The 26,482-nt window shown below is 45.8% G+C and overlaps 1 protein-coding gene across 6 annotated transcripts in view; it reads left to right on the top strand.

Moving 5' to 3' along the window:
- The window catches only part of TYW1B (tRNA-yW synthesizing protein 1 homolog B), a 104,994-nt gene extending 81,802 nt beyond the window's left edge, over positions 1–23,192 (top strand). For all 6 annotated transcript variants that reach the window (XM_056327221.1, XM_056327212.1, XM_056327232.1 and 3 more), the window contains 2 exons: positions 8,346–8,513; positions 21,170–23,192. In XM_056327221.1, the coding sequence (XP_056183196.1) occupies positions 8,346–8,513; positions 21,170–21,391 (390 nt within the window). In that variant the 3' untranslated portion in view covers positions 21,392–23,192. The remainder of the gene's footprint in view (positions 1–8,345; positions 8,514–21,169) is intronic.
- Positions 23,193–26,482: the final 3,290 nt, after the last annotated feature.

The raw sequence follows: 26,482 nt of genomic DNA, 5'->3' as shown, positions 1-26,482 counted from the left end.
TTTTAATGTCAGAATGTCACTGTCATAGTTGTACAAAGTATTTTTGGGAGTTGCACATTCTGGTTTTAAAATATCTTTTTTGCAATGTTACCCTCTTTAGTGTTAAAAGCCAGAGATTTGTGTTGACATGCAGTATTTTGCTATTTATATTCCTTCTTAAACCAAAGGGGCAAAAGGATTTTCCTATGAAATGTGAGCCATAAAATCATTGAGGTTGGAAAAGACCTTTAAGATCAAGTCCAACCATTAACCCAGCACTGCCAAGCCCACAACTAAACCATGTCGCTAAGCACCACATTTATGTATTTTTAAACACTTGCAGGGATGCCAGTTCCACCATCACCCTGGGCAGCCTGTTCTCATACTTGAACCACCCTTGCAGTGAAGAATTTTTTCCTAATACCCAACCTAAACCTCCCCTGGCACAACTTGAGGCTGTTTCCTCTTGTCCTATTGTTTCTTATCTGGGAGAAGAGACCAACCCCACCTCACTGCACCCTCCTCTCAGGTAGCTGTAGAGAGCAAGAAGGTCCCCCCTGAGCCCCCTCCTCTCCAGGCTGAACACCTCCAGCTCCCTCATGACACTTGTGCCCCAGCCCCTTCCCCAGCCCCTGCCCGGCTCTGGACACGCTGCAGCATCTCTGTGTCTGTCTGGGGGTGAGGGGCCCAAATCGGGATTCATGGTGCGGCCTTCCCAGTGCCGAGTACAGGGGGACGATCGCTGCCCTGGTCCTGCTGGCCACACAGTTTCAGATCCAAGCCAGGGTGCTCTTGGCCACCTGGGCACTCTGCCGGCTCAAGCTCAGCTGACCATCAACCAGCCCCCCCAGGCCCTTTCCTGCTGGGCAGTTCCCAGCCCCCTGCCCCCAGCCCGCAGCTGCCTGGGGCTGCTGTGACCCATGGGCAGGACCCGGCACGGAGCCCTGTTGAACCTGATACAACTGTGACACCAGCCCAGCCTGCCCAGACCCCCTGCAGAGCCCCCTGCCCCCCAAGCAGGTCAGCACTTCCCCCAGCCTGGTGTCACCTGCAAAGTGACTGAGGGTGCACTCAATCCCCTTGTCCAGGTCATTGATATTCATCAGGCCCTGAGGAACTAATTCCAGTTGTGAATGGAGTGTGCTGCAGGGTCACGCTGGTGCACCACAGCCAGATGAGCACATGAAAACAGAGCCTGGACCTCCAGTCACTGCAGACACATTGTGGCGCAGCTGGGTACACTTCTGCTTTAATTGTTGCTGTGTCCACACATCCCCTCCATGCTGCCGCTAGCTTTAAGGCTGTGCATGTGGGTCAAGTGTTCAGCCGCAAATACCTGGCTTTGCAGTTCAGACCGGGTTCTGCAGTGGTGAGGGAGATCTGGTTGCTCTGGTCAGAGCCACAAGTGGAGTGACATCCCTGGGGAAGTGGTCTGTATTTGCTAGAGTGAAGCTTCATCTTGCAGTTCTCAACAGTAGCGTGGCTTCTTGCCTGAGCAGAGCCTTGCTGCTTCTTTCCATCACTTCAGTTTAAGGTGGTGGGGTTGTGGGCCTACCTGGCTTGTCCTTTGTTCCAGGGCTGTTCATCCTGTGGTGCTGTCTGAGTGCAGGACTTAGGCAGAGCACAGATGAGAGCCATGGCATTGCACAGAATTTCAAGTCTTCATAAAATCAGTTTTCAACCACTTGAAAGCATTTGTACATGATGATTGCTCTGCAGATCCAGTGCAGCATCCTTGTGCTGAGCTCATGGTGGAGGATAGGCTGGGTGTTGTTCAAAGCTCAGGATGATGTTCTGGGACTGCAGCTCCTGCTCGTAGTGTCTGAGACTGACTTATGGTATTAAAAAGACCCAGTAAATGACTGCAAGGAAGGACCAGAGGGAAGTATCTATCCCAATCTGCTTAGTCTTGTCATATTAAACAATAAAGATTATTTAAGTGCTTAAAATAATGAAGAAAATGAGCTCTGCTTTAATGAGTTTTTAATTGCATGCAGCAAGCAGCGATTGCCCCACCTGTCAAAAAGCTATTCAGAATCTTGCTGCTATTCCCATCTGCATTTAGATGAAGAGAAGGTGAAGTCTCCTGTCCTAGTGCCTGCTATAAAATAAATCTAAGCGATGTGTAATTTCTATGCCTGAAAAAAACTCAAACTATTGACCAGTTAATATTCTCTCAACTGTGAGCCATAGGTCCAAGGACAAGACACAGAGCATGGATGGTCCAAGGTGGCAGAGTAGGCAGTGGCAGGGCTGCATCACCTCCCTGTCATGCTGGAGAGCCACAGGGCTGTTGAGCACTTGACAAGAGGTTGAGCACTCTGCTGGATAAATCCCAGTTGGCCTGGACTGCTGTGGAAAGCTGCTTTCAGGTGGATCCTGAGCAGCCTCTGCTGCAAGTTGCTCCTTTCATTATTAGCATGTGTGTGTGACAGAGGTAGGGACCCAGCTTGCTATTTCTGTTGATCCAGCTAAAGGTTACAAGTTACTAATATGTGCCTGAGGAGTTCAGCTTGACATCAATGGGGTTTTTTAGTGTTGTGCGTACACAGTAAGGCTTGATAACAGGTTTCATTGCAAACATAGGTGAATGATTAAATTTTGAGTTTTCAAGTGACCCTGCCACACACTTTTGTCGAAAAGTCAGTCTTTAGTCCAAGCCTTTGGTTTGGTACAAATATATGTGTGAAATTGAGGAGGTATTTTCGTATTCCAGCATTGGGCTTGGGTACAAGCGTAAGCCTGATGAAAACCCAAGGTAAAATGGATTGTTCTCATCTGGTTTTTTTTTGTTTCAGTAAAGGTTAGTATCCACAATAAGTGGGAACCACAGGGCATGGAAATTGTATTAGGCTTGTGAGGCTTTTAGATATGACCAGGGGAAGCTGCAGAAAAAAAAGGAGCATATGGAAACTGGCTGTGTGTGATGGCCCAGTGTTGCTGTGCTCAGCCAACAGTCTGTAATAATAAATTTCTGTCCACGGCCCTGAGTGCTTGCTTGCAGGAGAAGAAGGGCTAGCCCTATGTACTGCGTTTTGCAGCTGGGGCAACTGAGGCAGGGTAGCAGTGGATTGTAGCAAAGCAGGTCACTGGCTGAAAATTCACCTCCTGCCTTCCAGCCTAAGTCTTTCTAAACCTCCCACCTCTCCATGTGCTATTGCTCTTTACCACGGTATAAGGAGCAGAGTGATAAAATAAGTGATTTTAACAGTGGCCTTTTCTGTCTCAGTATCTATATGGCTTGTCTGTGTCCTGCGTTTCAGAGTTTAGCTTATACAGGAGGAGTTCCTTTGATTTCAAGTGAGTTGCCGAAGATTCATGGGCTGCAGTAGCACGGATCTGCATATTCCGTATGTGTGGTGCATCTGGAGAGCTGGTGGTAAATATTGGGGTTATGCTGCATAACTAACCATTTCCATTCCTGCTTTTCAGATTTAACTGACACAAATAAACCAATGTCCTTTGTTAAATCAACTTGAAAGCAATTATTAAAAACAACCAATGAGTCCAAATGCACTCCAATGAGGAGCAGACGTGCATGAAAGCTTGTGAATATGATTTGGACAATGCAGATGCTCAGATCATAAGCATTTTTATTGCAGAGAGTGCAATCTATCAACATGTCATTTGAGGCTTTTTATATTTGTTTTGGGTCAAGGCTGCCCCAGTTTTTAAACAGTGGCTCTGTCACTCAGCAGCTTGGCTGACACTTTTGTTCTTCTGTTAATTCACATGAGCATCAATTAAACAAATTTATAATTTGTGGGCTAGGAGTTAAGAAAATTCTCTTGTTCAGTAATTAAGTTGGGAAGCCTGGAGTTTCAGAGTTGAGAAACAAAGCACTGTCATAGTTAGTTCCCCAGTAATTTTTCCTTCGTAGTCCTGTGGATTAAAATGATTGCTGGTTGTCAAGATCTCCGGCAAGGAGCCAGATCACAGTGGAAAAAACGTGCTTCTTGCTGCAGTGATAATCATCTTGGCACAAGGCATTGCTTAAGTACAGTGTTGCGTGCTCGGCTCCATTACAGCAGCACAGAAATCCAGAGCATGCCCGGCGCTGTGGCTCTGTATTCGTACCAGCGTAACCAAGAATAGCTGAGATGATTTTCAGAAGGCTTCTGCATTTCAAGGTCTTTGGCCAAAGCTATGTGGCATGATTAGGATGCTAAAAGCACCCTTATTAAAGACTAATTAAGAGGCACCATCATTGATGCTGCTACTGCAGGGAAGTTGGTGTAAGAGCTTAGGGTATACAATAGAATGGTTTCCTTTTTTTAATGCTTGATGTCTTAATAACTGTCTTCGTGTATTACTGAAAAATATAACATGAGTGCCCTAATCAACTGTTCACATTTTTAAAGTGGTATCAGCACTGTTAATTAACTCAAATTTTAAGAAGTTGGGGAAGTTGAAAGCTGATGTGCTTTCATTTAGTGTGCTGCTAAGCTGATTTTCATTGATTTGTGCTTGTGAATTAATCATCCATCCGAGCACTTAGTTATTCCATTTGCTTCTCCGCTTTCTTTGCTTGTAAATGATATCTTTGAAGTTTATTAAAAGAATGAGTCATGTTGTAGCTTCCTAAGAATTTTCCCCCTCTGTAGTCATACATTTTTCATGCTGCTCAAATCATAATCTGTATAATGAATGCAGGGAAAATATTGCTATATGGAGCCATGTCTATACAGCTGAACTCTGGAAATACATATCCTATTATTTATGTGGCTGGCTGCTCTAATATAAGAACATTTAAAATCTTTTTGAGACTTTCAGAGCCGGGCTAAAAAAATTAACCTACATAGCTGTTTAGCGCTCCCCTGGCTTGGCTGCAGTTGTGCACAGTCAACCTGTTTCCACGGTGGCTCTGAGTTATGGTATGTGGCTCTAATATTGTTTGCATGGGCAGATTAATAGAGGAAGTCCCTCATAAATTTAACAGTGAGAAAGTAATTGCTTCCAAAACTTGTACAGTTTCTAATTAGCATGAGTCTGTTTCTTTTGTAGCCCTATTTAAGCACTGCATGATTCACCTTGCTCTAGTTTTAAGTATTTGCAAAGGATCTGTCTGCACGTGTCACGGTCAGCAATAAACAACTTAAATGTAGGTGAATTAGGTCTTGGGAGTGCAGCATCAGCTGGGAGCAGGTGCCATAAACATAGTGTGGATGCAAATGCCATTTAAAAGTAGTAGAAGTGCTCTTCACAGAGGAAAACATGAGAACGCAAAACATAATCATCCATAAAATTGTGTGCACTCTGTTTTAAAGACTGGTGCTTGATGGGATTCTGTGACTAGAATAAGAAATAGCTGGGCCAAAGACCAAAGGTGATGAAACAACCCAGCGAGGTAGAGAGGGGTTGGGCTTTTGTCTAGAAGAAAAGCTGTTTCTTGTGTGAATTTGCCCTTTTGGCTACCAGTGGATTTGTGACCTGGGTTGCAATACCACAGGTTAAACCACCTGGATGAGCCTTTAATGGATTTTATTTGGAAAGAAAGAAATAAGAAAAACACATGTCTCAGCAAGCCACGTACTGCTGAGCTAGTTTATGAGAATATTAATAAATTAAAGATGGAGCAAGGCAGTAATGAATTTGAGTTCATGGCTAAGACTAAATCAGTAATTCAGGAGGTTCAAGTGATCCAATCTCCAATTTAAGAGCAGCTGATCTCAAAATGATGAGGCTGAAGTTGGGTGGAGTGCTGTGTAGGAGAACTTGAGAGGCTGCATTCACTGACAAGTGATCGTTGCAGCGCATGGAGCTGGCGGCAGCAGGGGGTGGGTATTGCAGTGACCTGGAGGGGCTCAGCTTCTGCTGCAAATAAATCACCTAAACAAGCAGTGCTCATGTCTTGGCTTTGTGTAGGCACAGCAGGAACGTGTGTCCTGCTTTGACGTGCTCTCCTTCAGTCTGTGTGCTGTATTGGGTGTTTGAGAAGGGAGCTGGAGAAAGAACCCAGTATCCCTGCTAGCTTAGTGCAATTAAATCTGAGATGAAGGTGTCTTTTTGAACAATGTCACTTCTAAAGTAGCAACTAGTTTTGAGTCTTTTTCCAGAAAACAATCAGAAAAGCTGCTTCGCCGAAGGTTCCTACTCCTGCATGTTCACACTGGCAAGCTACAGAGCTTTACAGGCTGATGTGCGGTGGGAAGCTTCTCTCCGTGCTCTGCCCGGGGGGTGCTTGTAGTGCTCATCACATCAGTTTGCATGTGCTGGGTACTTCCCATGCCATGGACTAGTTGTGTTTTTTTATCGGTACAGATACAACGTACCAGTGTTGCATGACCTTTACTTCTGCCAAGTCGGGAGATCAGGAGCGATGGGGGCTTTGGGGGTGTGTGAGCGATGGTGCTGGCCTTTCAGCTGGCAGGTGGCATTGGGTGTGGGATCCGCAATCAGTGCAAATCAATCATTAAAAAAATTCCCTCTGTTTTGGGTGGACATTTGCCCTGGGGCCATTACTTCAGCTCTCAGCATTTCATAAAGCAGCACAGACTGTTTGTGGAGTGGTAGGATTATAGAAACTCCCCAGTTGTTCTGATGGCCCTTGACCAAAACACAAGCTGCTTTTTAATGTTATCAAGTCACTTCTACTCATCAGTAAACAATTAGGTTCTCCAGTGCACCAAACTGGATTTTTACCCTCCTTCAGTGTGTATGCAGGAGGTGCAGGCAGAGATGGACTTTTTTTCTGAACAGTTCTCAGTATTTACTGAATTAGTTTAAGCAAAAGACTGTAAGAGTGAAGTGAGCTGGAGGGAGTTTTTATAAATGCCTTTTTATTTTTGGGGTGTTTCCTTGTGTACTCAGCCCTGAAAAATAAATCTGTGTGTTTACTGACTGTACTGGCTTTACTGTGCCAATGTTATTTTTTTATCTGGCTCGTGGCCCTCGACATCCAAGGGGGATATTGAGCAGTTTGGACAAGTGTCCCCAGTTTCTATTCACTGGTCTGGAGCGCTGAATGCCTAGCAGTGGATGTAGCTGTCTTCTCCTGTAGGTGAGGTCTGGGGGGAAAAGCAGGGAGGAGCATGCTCAATATTTTCCTTAAAATGCTACTACCTGCCCCGGCAGGTGGGCAGCCTGCAGCCCTCCATGCAAACAGAACTGCTGGTACTGAGCCAGAGAATTAAAGAACTGTCTTGGAAATGGCAACTTGTGTTACTTTAGATGGAGGAGGTTGGGCAGAGTTCTCCACCTGGTTTCTAGAAGCATGTGGCCGCATGAGGCTTTGTGTTCATCCTTTCACGCCAGTGTTGAGGATCTTGGTGGAACCTGGAATCGCTGGATGCAGCAGCAGAGCCAGCAGCAAACCAGCTTTTGTGGTCTATGCTGTGGTCACCTCTGAACAGCAAGCTCATTGCTGAGCAACTGGGTTATTTCTGCCTCCCAAGGAATGAACGAACAACAAAGAGCAGCACCTACAAAGCCTTGAAATTTTCTTACAGTCTTGTAAGTCTTGTTAACTGGAAGTCAGAGGAGCAGTGCTGCCATGGAGAGGAGCAGACCAGAGGCGAGGCAGGCTGGGTTAGAAAGATGAAGCTCCAGCAGTGCCACAATGCTGTCCAGGGCGGCTGTCTTTCCTCCCCTACAGCTTGCCCCATGGCCTGTGCAAATCTTGTCTCCCTTTTTTCCAGGCTGTAAAAGGAGGGTAGGAACATGTCCCTCTCGAAGATGTTGACTTCCTGGCTTTGTTAAGGATTGTTAGGTGCTTGGCTACTGCACAAAAACAGCTTAGATGAGCAGAGGGGCAGAAGCAAAGCCCTGTTTTTTCTGGGGAAACTCTGTTTTTGAGCCCAGGGAAGATGCTTTTATCCCCATGGAGTTTTACGAGGGGCCAGAATGAGATTTATATGAATATTAGAGGACAGTGGCAGAAATCACAGCCTTGGCTTGGAAGGGGAAAGGTCCTTATCTCTGTGGCACATAGGACAGGTATCTCTAGAAGTGTCATGCTGACTTGTTGCATTGGATGTTCACGAGACTTTCTTTCAGGCATGTCGTGTTTTAAGACCAAGTGACTTATTCAAAGGGCCTTTGGTGGCTCAGGAGCAGCACGAACATCCTCTGTTTGCATGGTTTTAAAGCTGCTTTCCACAATAAGGACTAACCTGTGTTTTTTCTGCTGGAGAAGCCTAGGCACACAGTGGTTTGGTGATGGTCACTGAGGGAGAGGCAGATTTATTTCTCTCTCTTTTTTTTTTGTTTGTTTTTAATGCCATCTTCAAATTTGTTACCTTTCCATAAGATACAGCGTGAAGGGGAGGACAGAGCAGACTGTTGCCAGGGTTTGCTCTGACTGATGCCAGTGCTGCCCTGAGCTTGTGAAGGGTTAAGCTGACTCTGATTTCCGTATTTCTTTTCAGGGCATGACATACTGCGGTGAAAGCTCAGCCAGCAGCCTCACCATGGCCAACGTCCCCTGGCACGAGGAGGTGGTGCGCTTTGTCCAGGAGCTGGCAGACCTCATCCCCGACTATGAAATTGCATGCGAGCACGAACACTCAAACTGTCTTCTGGTAGCTCATAAAAAGGTGAGACTGTCAGGGTGCGATAGCGGCACCATATCTTCTTGGAAGTGTTGTACAATTGCCTTGTTCCAATACATACTCTCTCTAGAGTTAGCTGGATATTTTCTTGGGGGAAAAAAATGCATTAGCGTATATTGCAGAGCATGCTGTGGAATAGTTACTGAAGCCACTACAGGTTGCAGCTCTTCGTGGTAACTCGCAGCATTCCCATGGATCCAGACAAGAAGCAAGTATCTCCTGTGCTTTGTCACACTCGCTTTGCATTTTGAGAAAGGCAAGAACAAATCTTGCTTAGGTGGGTCAGCTGGCTTTGTCTTGTTTCTGTATTTTCATGATGATTTTCAGTGGCATAGACAGCTTGCTGAGAAAGTTACACCAGAATAGGCTAGTGTTGTGCTTTTCCTCTTCTGCATCTTCGTGATGCCTGCTAGAACTTTATAGAAATTTATAGAACATCCTTCCCTTTAGTCAGAGTTAAGATAATGTGTATTTCTTCCTTTGGAGAAATAATTTTGGCAGAGTTAACAGAGGATGTTTTCCTTTTGAACTGGAGCTGCCTTTCTGCAAAACTCTTTTGCAGGACAAATGAAGCAGCTAGAACAATTACATGCGTTCTCCATCTTAATGATGGAGAAGAAGTAGTGGTGCTGCCTTGTGACACCAGTCCAGCGTCCCTTTATGCAATTGGAGTGCCTCACAGGCCAAGCGTGTTTCAACAGCCTGTGTGGAAAACATTTTGTTTGAAACTTGGGTTCCTTCTTAAATACCATCAACACAATTTGAAATAAAGTGCAACGCCAAAAAAATACTAGATTTAAAGGATGCTGGATATGAAAAATATCAAGTACAATTTTGCTTTCTGAGCTTCAGAAAAGCTTAATAGAAAGAATAAAAGTGTTTAATAATGTGCTAGCTAGGCAACTAGTGGAGCAGCTACTTATTATGCTAATTGTGATGATCTTTCTCTTTGCATATTCTTTGCTTGTGGTTGAAGTCACGAGCGCTCTCATGTCCCTTGCTTAAATGGGAGCTGCTTTTAGTGAGTGGTGGTGTAGGGATTTCCATGGGAGGTGATTCACAGTACGTGCAGGGAATAACTAGTTAAAATCGCCATTTGCAAAAGCTCCAAAACATTTTAAAGCCACATTTGAGCATTATTAGAATTTCATTGTTGAAAACTTCTGCACAGTTACAAAACTGTTACTTGCAATTTGCAGTTTTATGGGAACAGCTGTAAAAGAGCAGAGGAAAATGGGATACCTGGCACTATTTTTCTTTTAATTCACCTTAAAGTTGCTTTATTTAAAGTTGCTTTATTTACAGTCTTGTCTTGGTTGTTGCCACTGGCAACTGTGCCTGAGCAAATCCTTGATTGCAAAATACTCTTTTCCGTTCTGAAGTGAAGGGCCCAGGGAAAGAAAGGAAACAGATTGCCACCGAACTTCTTGATGCATAATTTAAGTAACACTGTTAGTAACAAGAATAGATTGATACCGGCCCAGGAGGAATTCAACAGCTGCTTTGCTTTCCAAAGCCATTAGGAGAGGGTGTCTTTTGGAAACAGTTTATACTCAGTACTAAAATAACTAATAAAAAATAAATTTATTTCTATTACATTTAATTTTGAATTTCAGGCTCCAGTGGAGAATAAAATTTGTCAGTGTATATTATTTGCAGCAAACCTGTACTCTGGGAACAGTCAAACTAGTGATTAATTGCAAAATCAAAGGTATCTTAAAAAAGTTAAGGAGTTGCAAGAAGATGGTAATAAAAATCATTAGGAAATGTGATTTATTTCACTGTGTTCTTCTAGGTCTGAGTTTTGAGGTGGTCAGTGCTCATATTAATTTTAAATGCCAATATTGAAATGCCAGCCTGTATAAAAAAGTTGAAAATGTCAGAGAAATAATGCTGCTTGCTTGCAGCCACTGCTTCCTGATTTATGGAGAGTCGTTGATGGGCATATGCTTACCTGATGAGTGATAGTTTAGAATGTCGGCTCTGATGTCTCTTAAGCCCAGGGATTTAGGTAGAAACAGGGGATTTTAGGTAGAGGAAACTGAAGTTTGTACGTTTGGTGTTATTTTCTTTTCTCGGGAAATCAAGAGGTGATACAGAGACTAGAGCTGTTGCATTTTCAGGATACCTCAGTGTCTCAAAGAGTGTATTATTGGGCTTCCAAGTCTCTTCCCACATACGCGTGCAGGCACATGCACCCTGCTGACCAGGAGTGGGTTCCTGGTGTCTGAGTCTTTCTGCAGTTACAGGTGAGGTGCTTGTGAGAGCCTTCAGGACTTGGTGAGTCTCAGGACGTGAGATATGTCCCACTTCACCGCAAAGAGCTTTGGATCTGGCACTCCTGCGCTATCCCAGGAGACCTTAAAAAAAATCTCATAACTTGAAACCTTACAGTAAAATGTTTGTTTTCCAGTTACCCTTCATAGAGCCTAAAAAAATAACACAGAGAATGCCTGTGCCTCACTCACCATAACCTGAGAAACCATTAGTTACTGGTATTTCCACTTTTTTGTTGTTGTTTTTTGGTGTTTGTTTCCAACTGGGTGTCAGCTGCTTGAGCCTGAAGGACAAGCAAGGAGAGCTAGGCTTGAGTGCAGCCCTTCCTTGGCTTGGTCTGGGCTCCCATGGGTGGGAGAGCTCCTCTTCCCTGCCTTTCCTGCATCTTCCTCCCAGCTTTCTGCTCCCCTCCACATACAGGTTTCCATCTATTCTTGAGAGGTGCCCAGTGTGTTTTGGTTCCATCCTTTCTGATTCTGTGGCAATAGGGCTAAGTTCTTGAGTAACTGTTTCTTTGTAGCAAATCCTATAAACACCACGGTACAAAAACTTAATTTATTACAGCACTGTTGAACTAATGGCTGAGATACTGAGACAGCAGCAGCTTTATCATTTAACAATTAATTCGAGTAACCTTTTCCAGAGAGATGTTAGGCGCTGTTTTTCCTGGATTGTAACCATAAGTGTATCCTCAGGACAACCATAACAAGTGCTTAAGAAGGGGGAATGTGCTGCAGCTGCCTTGCAAGCAAAGATTTTTTTGAGTGAAAGTTAGCATCTTAGTAATTTATAGACTAAACCCCTCTGCCTTGGTCTGTTGAATTTGCTTTGTGTTTACCACTTTCTCCATTGTGTTAAAACGCTTGCCTGCCAATTCTCTTCTATTACATTCATTTAAATATCTACCTTGCTTTTGCAAGTGGGTTGTTTTCCAGCTACATTCTCCCTGTTGCTTTACAGCCACAAGTTTCTCGTTAGTTCAGTTTGTATTGTGTCCTAGCTGCTCGCTCTGGTCCTTAGCAAGTTTTCTAGTAGGTGTGAGGATCCCTGCCTCTCACCCGTGATGCTGGGATTGATTTCTGTGTCAATTAGCTATGCGTGGCACAGGGAATAGTTCTGAAATCCCATTGCTTTTTGCTGTCTTTGGATGTCTCACTTAGCAGGATGAAATGAAAGGCTGGTGGGTTCAGAAGGGTGGCTGCCATTGTTCTTTTTTTACCTTAATAAATGGGTACACCTGACTTCCAGAAGCAGATCCAAGTCCATAGCCTGGATCCAGATGTTCCCTTGTGGTGTGGAGGCAGTCTTGTGTCCCAAACCTCCCTTGCCTCACCAGTTGGATTATTTCCCTGGTTGACGTGGTCTGGGTTAGCACTGCATTCTCCAGCATGGCAGTGTGAGCCTGGCATCCACAAAATGACCCAAGGTAGATGATTTTAGGAAGGTCCTTGTAATCATTTCATTTCCATAATCAAAATGCAGTGCTGAGGTTACACAGGGTACCTCCGAGGCAGGTGTCGTGGTTAGTTTGAACTGAAATGAGTTGGGAGAAGATAGTAGCCTGACCGAAGGTGCTCATCACTCTCCATCAACGAAGAAATCTTCCCAGCAAAGAGGGAATCAGCCTTTTCTTTCCCACCGGGTTTTCCAGCACGGCCTGTGTCTGCACCATGGAGGCTTGGATGGGACATGAAGACTTCACGTGCATCCTGGCTGCACTTGCAGAAGGCTTGAGAGGTTGGGTGAAAGGCGTTGAAGTTGTTCCATGCTGAGCATTTCATCTATATTTAGGGAGGAAAAGGAAGCACTTAACTACCAGCTGCAGATTGACTAACAAGGGTTATATTACAGAAAAATAGTCCATCACACTTTATTTCCTTCCTGCCTTGCAAATCATTCGGAGAGCATAAACTGTTCTTGTGATCAAGCATCCCAGATCCAGAATTTGGGTCATGTTCTCTGCCTGCTCACCCATCAGTTACCCTGTACCTGTGACAGCGTTACTGTGAAAGGGGGAAAGCAAACTGGAGTTGCTGCTTCAGGTCACTGAGTAGATGCCACATCCCTGTGTCTGCAGCAGATGCAGGGGATGACGCTGCTCCCCAGCTGAGGACAAGGTGTCTCAGTAGCCAAAGAATAGCCTTAGTGCAGGCATGAGTACGAGTGTTACGTTTCCTGAAGGTTTTTTCTTTCCGTTGTCTCCTTCCAAATAGGAAGGTGGCTCTGCTGTGCTTGATCTGTTAGTTATTAAAAGATGATCACAGTTGTGCTGAAGTAATCCATTTTTCATCCACTGGAATTAAAACTGTCTGGTTGTAGCCCTGGCTTAATTGGCAGATGAGATGTTCTGCTCTGCAGTGGGTAGGGATTAAAAAAAAAAATCTGCAATAATGAATCTTTTTTTTAGACTAACTCATGCGAGATTAGATATAATAAATAGAAGCTAACGAGTTGCAGAGGACTGGTCCCACAGGCATGGGGCCATGCAGCACTGGTGGGGGACGGTGCCTGCTCAGCTGCGCAGGTCGGGTCAGCGTTGGTTTCGTGTTGCCTTTTGGTTTCACTCTCTTGAAAAACACAACAGCGGATCCCATTTCCAGGCGTTCTAGTTGCCAGCTTTAGAAGGTGTTTCATCTACTGTAAGATGTCTGATTGCTAATGAGCACTTATTTAATTCACTGAACATATAACTGCAAGGCTACTTTTTGTTCCCATCTAAAATTGATGGAAACTTTCGGTACTGTTAACTGTTCATAGATACTGTCTGCAACGTTGCTGAGGAGTTTAAAACTCTGTTGTTCCCAGGGCTTGGTGTCCCTGCAGATTTTCATTTAGCCCCATGGACACAGCATGTAGTGAGACTTGCCTCTGCATGCCCCTGTGCTGTTCTGTTGCATGCATTTGTAACTTAATAACCACCTTAATCTTTATTTCTTCCCCCTAAAGCCTGAGGTTACAAGTGGTAATTAAAAACAAAAGATTTTAGCTTTTTAACAAGCAATATGACCCTGTTAAGATTAATTATTCTACAATATTTCTTCTTTTCCTGAGTGACTCCATTTCAGTCACTTCCACTGTCAAACAAAGGGAGCCTTAAATAATTGTGAGCCTTAATTAGGTGAGAAACTGTGTGTAATAATTCAATGAATTATTTGTTTGACTTGGAGAGCTTCATACTGGCAGGTGGTGAAAATAGTCATCGCGGTTGCATAATGTAAGTGCTTTGCACTCCCGTTATATATGATCTGTTTAATAATACCCTGTGTGACAGTGTAAAAGCTGTTTTGTTTATTGCAATGATGGGCAGCCTTCAAATTTAAATTCAGGAGCTAGGATTTGAGCCATCAAGATCATCTTTACAGAAGCCTTTTTTGATGTCATGCCCGGAGAAGTGGCTGGTGGTGGAGACCAGCAATTGAAGACCAGCAGCTGAAAGCTGCTGCATTGCAAATCTGGAGTGGTAACTAATTCCCAAGTAACACATTTGACACGGCATTACCCTCTACTTGGGCATCTCCTGTTTTGTGTACCAGTGGTCTGAACTGCTTATAAGCCAAATGACTCGGAAGTGGAGTGGGAAGATGTGATTTTATTTTTCAGAAGGGGAATCACAAAGGTAAAGACTGGCAGGTCAGTCACAGTGAGAGCGGGATGAACCTACCCCCCCAGCTTCACGTATGGCCTCAGCTGCTGCAGTATTTAAATTCCTGCTGACTGCGAGAGCCCAGCTGCACCATCTAGATGGTTCATGAGACTTCTGTCTGTCCATTATAGAAAAGCCAGATGTGTACGTTAGCCCACTGAATGTGTGGATGTGGCTCATAGAGGGATTCTCCGCAAGCTTTGTGCTGTTCCTTTGAGACCGACGTGCTGTAGCAGACCTGGGGTCTGTAAGTGTCTCCTGGTCTCTTTGCTGACAATGAAAATGTAAGAGGAAATAAAAGGGATGTTGGGTGTTAACTACTGCCCTGCCACATGGCCAGTTGCAGCCAGTATGAAAAGTAGCCGGGACGGATTTATTTTTGCATATGTGGTAATATGTATTTTAATATATACTATTAATATATATTTTTTAATTTATATATGAAGACTTCGTGTGCATCCTGGCTGCATATATATCAATATATGTTAAAATATATATTGTTAATATATAGTTATATAGATAAAATAAAAAATATATAATAAATAACATGTATCCCTGCAGATTGATAAAACTTGTGGTGTTTTGATGCTCCTGAGTGGTACCAGCTGCTACCACGGCTTCTAAGGAGAGAAGCATTTCTACCACAGATTTTTTTTTTCTTTTAATCTCAAAATACCATTAATATAAGCCCTGTAGTGTGGGGACAAGTGGTCTTCAGTGACCCTGTGGGCTGTGAGCTCACCTGGCTTGAGATGGACAGTCTGCACAGCTGGCAGGAGGCTGTGTGGATACTTGAAAACAAGTTTTTGAATTTCAGGACCACATAGTTATGTAAGCATGGAATTATAAATACATCTGCTTAAGACCTGTGTGCAAAGCCACTCTCCATCTCCTGAGGACAATGCTTTTCCTTAATAGCAAAAGAATGTATTTAAGCTCAACAAAGAAAATATTTCAAGGAAAGCCACTGAAAAACAGACTGAGGATATCCTGACTGCTTCTCCAAAGATAATTCAAAGATAAGTTTTCTTCTCAAGAAGGAATATAAATGGGATGTAGTATTGGGCCTGTTTAAATCCCTCTGTGTTTAAATGCTCAGGCTCCGCAGGGACTGTAATGTTTGATGGACTGTGAATGCATTACCTCCCGTAAAGTCTTTGTGCACAAAACAATTTTTTTGTTGTTGGTTTTCTTTGTTGTGTTGGGGTTTCTTGGGGTGGGGTTGTGTTGGGGTTTTTTGGGGTGGGTTTTTTTTGTGAAAGCAACCCCCTGCCTGCAACACAGAGCATGCAACACTGACTGCATCTTGCAGCCCTGGCTCACCAAAGCCATGGGCAGCAGCACTGCTGTTGGCACTTGAGGGTTGGTTTGCATGTGGCAGCCAGGAAAGGGCTGTGAAGACAGTGCTGGATCCAGCCACTCTGTGGGGAGAGACAGGGAGCAAGGCATGCCAGCAGCACAGAGCCCCCGTGTGAGCTGTCAGCTTGTGTTGCTTGGCTGGGATTTCAGTGCTTAGGCAGGGGGAAGGACTTAATCATTTCTGAATGTCTAAGAGCAGAGCTGGCAGTTGGGTTTAATTTGTTTTTCAGGATGGGATGTAACTGCGGACTAGGAAGCGTCAGACCTGCTGGCCTTACAAAAGCCGAGTTGCTGAGACTTGCTTTTGCAAAATGCTCCTTTAATGTCTCATGCTATGTGCAAACCAAAATAAGTGTTGACTGAAACATTTGGCAAAGACAGGTTTTAAAATGCTGGAAACCATAACTAAAAAGGCATCAGAGGAGCAGTGGGCTTTCCCTGCCCTCCTGTATGACGCTACGCCAGTTCTGTGCCTCCCTGCAACTGAAGTACATGCTGTTTTCCCTGCTTCCCACATTACTTTTTTGTGTGGTCTTTAAAGCAACGTGTAAAACTGCCGTGTTTAACTATTAGACCCTGTGCATCTGCCTGGGGAAGAATCTATTTGTTGAAATACTAAATCTTCGTGTCCTCAAGTAATTAAAGAGTAGTTGTTGCAAGACCCAAAGCTCTGCTTTCTCTTCCCAGTTCTTCCCTCTGCTCCTTGGGGATGCTGCGTTGCAACACAGCTCATCACACAGAGAAACACAGAGAAAGGTTTCCTGTGGGTCGTCTCTGCCTCGGGGACAGCCTCTGTCCTTCCAGCCCAGGGTTTGCTCTGCAAGGATGAGGTCTGCAAGGAGCCACAGCAGGCTTTGCCCCACTTCTAGGTTTTATTCTCTTAGGTAGCCCATACTGTTTAGTCCTTTCCTGAAAATACATTCATATTTTTGTGTGGAGAAAGATCAGAGTGAACGGATGAAGAGGAGCCACCCCATTTCAGTGTGTTTTTCTCTGAAGAAAATATAACATTATCCTTGTTTAGGACAAACTAATTGATTTTTGGCTGACTTCCATTTTTCAGTGTTAGCATTTCATGTGTCACTGTCTCTGCCTCTCCTCTATTTTATCCCTTTGCATAAACCTCGTGTTTATTTCTCAGCAGTTATGCATGTCTGGAGAAATGTAGTAAATTGTACTACTATATTGTCCTCAATATATGCATACATTCCTCCCTCCCCCCCAAAATTGCTTATGCAAATATGTTGATAAGAAAAGAAATATGTAGTGTGGCTTTTCTCCTCCATGAATGTTGATGGGTTTCTGTAGCAAGAAGCTTCTCTCTCTGCTTACAGCATCATTTGGAGCTGCTGTAAACCTACTACAAAAGATAATTTAAAGAAATTTCCTGTTTGTATCCACTCTTGGGAGTTGTAAGAGAAAAGGGAGGTGTTAGCCATGCTCTGTTGGTGCTCCCAGTTAACTTGCCTCTCTATTTTAGTCCTTGCTCCCGGTTGTCTTTGCTGTATATATACTAGTTTTGCTATAGACTGTTAGAGGGGCTGGCGATGTCCATGGACAGCACAACCCCACGTAGGTAGCTCCATCCTTTTGCACCATTGCCTTGTGGCTCCCCTGGGTCCAGCTGTCCCAGTCCAGGCAGAGGTGTGTAACCCCTGGACACACGTCCCCAGTCATGGTCCAGCATCACACCTAGATCTGCTTTTCTGGGCTTGAAGGCTGTTATGAGTTTCCTCATTTTCCCAGCATTAACTCCTGCTAGGGGCAGAGCTCCTTGCCCTGGCTGTGTGATCTGCAGAAATCAGGCAGGTTTTGCAGTGCTGTAGGGAGCAATTGGTGATGGGACCATGGGGACTGGAGCTTGGGGACCAGAGTGAGGGACTCTGGGAGCATGAGCTCTGAGGGAAAGGCATGCCCTGGCTCCTGTATCATCTCGCTGCTCAAGTAAAGTGCCCTCAGGGTGGGCAAGTTTGCCTTTCCAGGCAATGCAGCTTGGCTTCAGAGCCAACTGAAGTAGCTTTATTACTTTTTTTTTATGATGTTAGCTTAAAAAAAAAAAAAGTTTCAGCCATTTATCTTTTGCCAGTGTGTTTATCATCTTAAAAGACTTAACCAGGTAGTGAAAATTTCAATAAAAAACCTGACCACATTAGTCTGAAATAACACTGATGTTTAGTATTGGCTCGCTGGTTATATGAATGTTGTGAAAGTATTTTGAGTCTTAAATCTTTTGTTACTTATGAATAATCACAAAATGGTTAAAATCCAATCTATAAATCTTGTGGGTAATTGAGGCTGTTTTCCTGCACCCCATCTTTGTCTATTTTTTTTTATTCCTCAGCAGAAGTAATTGCTTTCCATGACACACTTAAAGGATTGCTCTCATTTCTTCGTGTTTTATAGCTCTGCTATTGCAGCACTGAAAATATTTAATATTATTTAATCTTCTTTTGTAATGAATCCCAGGCAGCCTTCATTTGGTTGTTCTGGTGGGAACGGTATCGTCACCTTGGTCTGCAGCAGACTGCTCTTAGCCCTGATGGCTTTCTTCAGTCCCAGGAGCTGCACGTTCAGATGGAGTCAAAATTAAATAGCTTAAAATTTTACTTTGGTGACCTAGCCAAAGTTCAGGACACAGAGCAATGCACATGCATATGCAAACCTGGTGGGTTTTATCCCCAGGAAAGCATACGTAGTGCTTTATGCTAAAGGGAGTGAGTGATGAGGGGAGGACAGGGCAGAGGTCCCTTCCTGCCGCTCACTAAGCCACCTCTGTGTCCCACCTTGCTCAAGAACCCAGCCCCAAAAGCTGGTGGGCCTGGGCCCACTGCCTTCAGGCCAGCTGCATCCTTGCTCGCTCTGCTGTGCTTCCTCCGGTGGCCTCTGAAAGCTTAGCTGCCTGACTGCAGGGGATGGGGACTTTCAGGGGCTGGTGTTGGAAGATCTTCGGTTTTCTTTCCTTCTGCTGCTAGTCTTGTCAGAGGTCACTAACTCCATGGAAGAGCAGCTGATGTTGGTGAGATACAGCCACAGCATGATACAGTGGGGAGTGGAGGATGGCGGGGGGGTGGGGAATAGTTTGCTTCTAAAAAGAGAGAAACCATCTGATTGTGTCCCAGAAACTCATGTCAGACTCATCCGTGTGCAAGACCGCTTCTGCCCTTGGCTGGGCAGTGATAGTGTCATACTGATGTTGAAGCTGCTGTGGATGATGAATGCCAGCACTGATGCCGGCCCATTCATGGGATGGTGGTTTTTTACCCACCCATTGCCAATTAAATCAGTTGTGAGTGCAGCTGCATCACCATTGACTGGTTTGACCAGCAATGGTCTGAGCAGGGCTGCTTCTAGGAATACTTCTCAATGTCTCCTGCAGGTAATAGAATGCTGTTTTCTTGCAGTTTCTGACTTAAAGATTCTGGAGAGGCAGATGTCAATGCCACTATTCGGGTTGGGGATGGTGGCTGCAGTCCATACCCTTGTTTCAGCGGGTCTGGGTGGCACCAGTATCTCCTGTGGCTTTGGTGCTCTTGCTGAGCTACTCTTGACCACAGGGTTAACAGCTCATTGCAAGCTCCCCCTTCCATCCGGAGACTGGAGCATGCCATTAGCTTTCAAGGAAAGGGGCTTTGCTGAATTACCTATTCAGCTGAGTTCAGATGGCAGCTTTTTTGTTCTTTATGTGCTAGATTTCTCTTGGTTGGCCTCAAGGCTATCTAGGGACCCATCCGACCTGTTAGGAGTGCTCCATACCCATTGTGGGAATAAGCTCAACAGCCTGTGTGCTGAACAGCTCTCCTGTGTGCCATGTGTGTTAAAAGCTTTGCTGGATCCTGTGGGTTGGTTGGTGGGTCGTGGGCCTCCCCCCCCACCAAGTTTGCATAAGAATTTGCTGAGTTAGTGAATCAGATCTGGGGGGAACAGGTAGTCCTATGCACGGTGTGTGAACGCGTCACCAGCACCTCCACACACACTGTGAAGGAAGTGCAAGTCTCCTGAGCCTGGATCCTGTTTGGGACCTGCTGCTTTACAGGTGATGTGTTGTCTCCTCTATTGCTTTACTGGTGGCTGCACACACTGGGGAGGCTGTGTTGCCTCAGTGAAGCATGGCCTCCACCTTGGCGTATAAAGAGCGAGCGTTGGGCAAGTGTATTTACCGTGAGACTTGTTCCCCACTGTTATGACTCTGCAGTCTGATATCTCTGCTCCGTGTGGAGAGGATGACTCCTGCAAGAATTCATTGTAATTATGCAGGCAGCAATAGATTAGCATTAGCAATGTTTGACTGCAAAATTTTGTGAGTGTCAGCATTTTTTCCAACCAAAAAAGCTTTTAGCTCTTGGGCAGAAAGTCAAGTGCCATTTTAAATCCATAGCCATTATGTTTTTGAAAAAAACAGGGAGTCAGTCTTCCTCTTTTTTTGGGGGGGGGGGTGGGGGTGGGGGTGGGGATGAAATGCATAATAAGCTCTTAGTTCAGATAAATCCTGCTTGAGGATTCAGTCAAGGATGTTGCTAAATTAGCAGAGCAGGTCTGCTAGACAAATGCAGCTTCAGCTTGTCAAAATAAACAATATTTTAAAATTCTCGTATGGAAAGAGGATTCGTGTCCTTAAACTTTTTTTATCTTTCCCTGTTCCCAAACACAGCCCTCTTGCCCCTTTCAAAGAACCAAATCCATGCCAATCACCACAATACTCTGTGCACACAAGGCTCTGGCACTGCTCCTGTTACCATTTTGCTAGGCTGTGGGTGTCTGGAGTCAGTGTCACATGCTCTGAACAGGGGTTTTGGTTGGCCTTGGAAGGATCTGTTTATCGAGGGGTGCCTGGCTATCACTGTTATTTATATGTTTCTTCCAGGGCTCTTCCAGTTCTCTAAACCAAGGTCTTTCAGGTATAAGTGACACCTGGCAAGGGCAGACATGCCTGGGAAGGCTTTGGGATGCACGATGGAATTGTTCTTCTGGCAAAGTGGGGCCAAAGTGGTGGTAGGATCTGGTACTTTGAAGGGCCCAGCAAAGCACCCAACAGTCAACCCCTTGTAGACAGCTGGTAGACAGCGCTAAATGGCTGAAGCTGTAAGAAAAACAGCCATCCTGTATTTGTGCGTGGTGTCAAACCGTGTGGTTATAATGTGGCTCAGAAACAATGAGTTCTGGGTATTTGTCCACCTAGATTATTTTTTTTTTCCTATTAAAGCAGTTATCCCGTGTTAGCTTCTGGATAGCTTTACCCCTGGACCTTAATGTGGCTTGAAGATTAAAAAAAGACTACAGCTGGGTAACCAGTGTCTTGTAGAAATGTGGTATTTGGTGGTACTCATTGCTCCCTGGCTCAGTACCATGTTTCTTTTCCTTCCAGTTCAAGATCAATGGTGAGTGGTGCACCTGGATCAATTACGAGCGCTTCCAGGAGCTGGTGCGAGAGCACGAGAGGAGCGGTGGATCCAAGACTTTCACAGCAGCTGATTACGCAGCCAGAACTCCTCGCTGGGCACTGTTTGGGTCCAAAGAAAGGGGATTTGATCCCTTGGATGTAAGATACCAGCGGAAGAACAAAGCAAGAGACATCTCTGGGTGCTGAGGTTAAGTTGGGGCTCACTGAACTCTGGGATGGCTGGCTGCTGAGTTTTGATCTCTGTTTCTAGGCTAACACCAATTTTGACCTATTCGCCTAGATTTTTCTGACGTTTGATATTGAGAAGGAGGGTGAAGCCTGTATTTAACCCCTCCCTCCTGTTTTTAGAGTTTTTTGGATGAAAATATTTATAATACTATCTCAAGATAAAGCACAAATGGTGCATGCCAGCAATTTATCGTAACTGGCAGTGTGATGAGGGGGGCAGTGGCTGTGGTCTCCATAGTGAAGAGTGTTTGGAGTTGGGAATGGAGGGGGAATATTCGTGTGATTCTGTGCCCTGCTGCAAGGAGTCCCCAGCCTGTGGTGGCACCCAGCTCTCTGCAGCAATACGTACCACATCCATACGGATTTGTGCCAAGAGGATTTCAGTGCTGTGAGGTGATTGGACCTGTGAAGGTGGGACTGCAGACGGATCTGGATCTTAAAGCCTGAGCCCTGCTGGAAGTATCACTGTACAGACAGTAACAAAGATTTATGTGTTTTAAACACTGGTGCCAGTTCCTATAAAAACCCCATTCCATCCCCAAGAAGGTAAAGCTTGGGAAATGGTATAAGTAACAGCCCCTGTAAATATCATCTGCAACTTATGATCTCCCTCCAAATATCTTCCAGTTTCATGGGTTTGGCAAAGAATATTTTCTGAGTAGTTTTATCCCACTCCCCCAGCAGCCCTAAACACCACATATAATTCTTCAAAGGCCTGTTAGGCTCCCGCTGTGTGTGTCCAGTGTTCTGCTCACGGCGAGGACATGCTGTGGGGAGCTAGCAGCCCTGGGCATCAGCAGATGGCTTCCTTCACCCAGGCAGGTCAGCAGCGTTGCTCCTGGTTTGGGTAGAGGCGGTAGTCTGATGTAAACAAAACCTGAATCCAGTTGAGATCTCTTGTGTCAAGAAACCAACTCTTTTAGTTTGGAGAGGTGGCATCTAGGCACAAGGTCCAGTGACGTGTCCCTGGGTGTTGCTTTTGGAGACCCTGGGCTGTGCCTGGCACTGTTTGGAGGCACTGCAGGCTGGCTGGAAAATTGCATTTAAATGAGAGCAGAGCAGGTGGTTTTCTGTTGGGAAAATCCCCGCTTTCATGTGTTGATAACCTTTCCCTTTCTGTTTATGCAACATCTGTGTCTGCTGCAGTCCCCAACCAGCAGCGTGCAGACGCCTGGAGCAGACCCCCGATGGCCGGCAGTGCCTTCAGTTGCCAAATGGCTGAACTTGGCTACAACACTACTGCTTCCCAGCTGGTTCCCGTGCCTCTGCCGCTGGCTTCCCTGAGGCCCGGGGTGCGGTGGCTGCTCTCCTCCCTCGCTGTGCCCAGCCAGCCTTTTGGGGTGAATGGGCCGCCGTGTGGGAGGGCAGTGGGCAATGAGGCTCCTCCGTTTCCTCAGGCTGCTGCGTGGTGGCTTGACCTGCTTCAGCTAAAGCCCTTCAGCAGAGGTGGCTGGCTGAACCAGCTGCAGAAATAGCTTTAATTTAGACCCCGAAGTGTCAGCTGGTGGGGAGAAGAAAGTGCAACCACACTGGAGCATTTTTGTTTTCCTGTTGAGCTCCAGAGCATAGATCGGAGGTGTTCACAACACTCCCACCTTAATGGTGAGGTCCCTAAGCCTGCAACTCCCAGCACCCATGGTGCTGTAGATGGTGAGCGTTCCTGAGGTTGTGATTTCATTTATTTTTAAAAGAACTTCATTTCTTAAAACTGTTAAAAGTGTTTCTAAAGAAGAAAGTAAATAAAGCAATTTTCCCTAGAGCCCTTTTGGTATGTCACTGCTGTGCAAGACTTTGTAAGAGGGGATGCTAAAGGGATTTTAAGGAGATCAAAAGCACAAATGTTGCAGAATATCTTTCTTTTTTCTTAATAGCATATGGAGTGGAAGGGAGAGCACGTGTGTGCCCATAGATGATGGAGAGGGCTTGGCAGGTGGCAGGCTGCTCTAACAGGTGGGTCACCCAGCTCCCCTCCCCAAAGCACTGAATGGAGGTTGGAGGTGGTCAGAAGTTACCATGCTTCCTCAAGCCAATGCCAAGCAGCACACAGGTGGCACCAGCAAGGCCTGAGGCAGGACAGGACATTTTCAAGTCGTGTTCCTACGACAGAAACCTGGCACGGTAATACTGCCGCTTTGTGTGCATTGCATCACCGAAGTCCAGCTGTGGGACTCTCAGCCCCAAGATGTCCGCGCTGCATGATTGCATCTGGCTGGAGTCTGAGCTTGGTGTCTCAGGTGTCCCAGCAAGGCTGGCGAGACCCTGTGCACAGACCTTCGTCTATCGTGACCCACCTCAGAACCTGTGCCTGGCATGAGCCAGTTCATGGTGAGATCAGATCTGAGCCGCTAGTGCTGCTTCCTAGCTAAGACGTCTCTGTGTGCTTCATCCTTTAAAGCCCCAATCACAGGAGCTGGCAAGTGCCCAGTTCATCTGGGAGGGCACCTGTTTATTGCATTATTCCACCTGAAAATGTTTTTTTTTATGTTCTTAGTGGTACTTTCTGCTGTTCAGTGAATGGTGGAAGAAAGACATGGACTCATTAAGGGCAATGAAAAGTCCAGGTGAGGATCTTTGTGTGTTTGGTTCAGCGGTGGACATCTGTTTTCAACCAGGCTTTCCAAAATTACTTTTTCTTCTTGCTTTCCCGACCATATTTTCAAAAGAAATGGGAAGTGAGTCTTAGGGACTTGGTTTCCTTAAAGACCTGGCTAGAGAAAGGATGCTCTCCTTTTGCCTTGTGGAGAAGGATTTGTTGTGTTCTTACCATGGCTTCACTGGGGCAATCCCATCCTCTGCTCAGTTGCTCCCCTGTTCTCTTGGTCATGTTTGATACCATTTAACTCCCATCTGGGCTTTGGGCTGAAGGTTAGCAGCGCAGGAGGGCCCAGGTGCTCCATGCTGAAAGATTTGAAGCCGTTAATGGGAAAAACATTTCTAGCAAGACCTGTTCTCCGACTCCTGTTTCTGCTGGGAGGGATGGTGTGTGGAAGAAGTGACTTCTCAGCAGCTCCCAATGTTGGACCACATTTGAGTTAAAAACTTTTCTGGGCTTATTTTTGCAGAACTAATGCAGTTCGAGTGAAAATACCAGGGGTGAGATGCAGCTGCCTGAATACAGATGTTTAGTAGGTGCAGAGACTTTTCCAGCCACCAGCTGTGCTCTGCAAGACTCCTGGCAGGCCTGGCTCCATGTCTGCCAGCTGTTCAGGGCATCTCCCAAGCCACCAGGTGTGCACATTTAGGCTGTGGTCTTCCTTTTCTTCTGATCAGCTGTGGGATGATGGTTATCCTTGTTCCTCTGTGTGAGCTTCTGTAAAGGTAGAGCATGGGGGACCTTCCTGTAGCCATGCCCAAGGGAAGGGAAGTTCTTCATGCCATAAATAATAAAGGTCCACAGATATTTCAGTGCCTCTTCATCAGCAGCCTCCTGTGGGGTGTGTTAAATGAGGTCAGTGGCAGCTTAGGCAAGACGTGAGCTTTTTGTGGGACTCTTGTTCACCCTGGAGCATCAGTTGTGTGTGGGTGCAGATGGAGTTTTGGGCTGGTGTGTTTGGTGTCCACCATAACCCGCAATACTCCTCCTGATGGGTGCCAGCTCTTCTGCACCTATTCCTCCTTCCTGGGCCAGACACCTCCATGCTGCACACACCTCCCTGACAGGTGAAGAAGCCATAAATCACTAGTGCGCACCCCAGTCCCTTGTTCCTACACACCGAGCCCTGGTAGCAGCCGGTGCTGCCCAGGCAGAGGTGGTCCCTGTGCCAGCGGAGCCCTGGGGCTGCCGGCCTCAGCGGCTGCCGTGGTGGTTAGCACTTCATGTAAAATGCTCTGTAAAACCCCGACAGTGCCTTCCCTTAGAAATCCTAGGGGAGCCCTAAAGAAAACTGTGTGTTTTCTCTGTGCTGTGGTATTGGCACTATTTCTTCTCCAGCCCCCTTGGGACACACAAATTGCTGCTGTCCCCATTACACAGTGCTTCTCCACGGGCCATTTGGCTCAGTTGAAATAACTTGTTGGCGCTGTAAGAGGCCTCTCCCTGGTCCTCCCTGTGTCCTCACGTTCCCTCCATCCTTCTCCCTGGTCCTCCCCCTATCCTCACATTCCCTCAGTCCTTCCTTCCCGCCCATTGTGCTCCTGGGCTCTGGGGCAACTGTCTGAGCAGGTGCTGAAGGCTGGTTTGCAGCCCTGGAGATGGGGCCACCGCCACCGGGGCTTAGCCAAGAAGACAGTGGAGAGAGACAAGGTGGGTGACCTGCACTGAGCCCAGTGCCGTGGCATCCCCATGGGGATGGGCAGCTGAGGTATCTTAGAAAAATCACAATTCCCCTGGCTCAGTGGCTAGAGGGAAAACACTGCCCCCAAATACCAGGCGGGATGGTAACCACGGCCCCATCCTACCTGCTTGAACCTCCTGGGGTCCATCTTGACATCTGGAAGCTGCTCTGAGAGCAATTTGCGCAGGATTTGCTTTTGCAATTACACTTGAATTGCCTTGTGCTTAAAGCAAATCTTTCAACGCACATATCCAAAAGCAATCCTCTTACACAAGTAGCTTTCAGTTGTACAACTTAATATAAATCGCCATCTATAGCTATTTCAGGGACACGCTAAACTGAAGACCCAGCCAGGCGGTGTGGGTTGCTGCTCTTGCTCCAGCTGTCTGCAGGCAGTTGTGGGGGTCGTGCTCCGCGTGTGCTGGGGCCGGGGAGCTTTGCTTCTGCTGGGAGGGGGTTTTTTACCTACTCTCCTAACAGCAGCATTTCATACCTCACCTGAAATTACTTCTTTTAGATTTAAAATAGATTGCCACTCACCAGGATGCTCATGCAGGCTGGGGGTTGTGTTTTTTTCACAGGGAAACTTTAATGGTATGGGATGCACTCTGAAAAGAAGTGATCCTTAGTTAAATGAGATCTTTTCTATTCTGCTAGAGATCGATACAGGATCCCAGTCTGGGAAAACCTCTCCAAAGTCATGTTTTCAGGATCAGCCTATGCTCTTGTGATGTTGATGCTCTATCATTCTAAATGTATATGACAATATCTGGGT

The sequence above is a fragment of the Falco biarmicus genome, chromosome 1 (genome assembly GCF_023638135.1).
Source record: "Falco biarmicus isolate bFalBia1 chromosome 1, bFalBia1.pri, whole genome shotgun sequence".
In the NCBI taxonomy this organism is placed as follows: Eukaryota; Metazoa; Chordata; class Aves; order Falconiformes; family Falconidae; genus Falco; species Falco biarmicus.
This window is presented reverse-complemented; position numbering and strand designations above follow the sequence as displayed.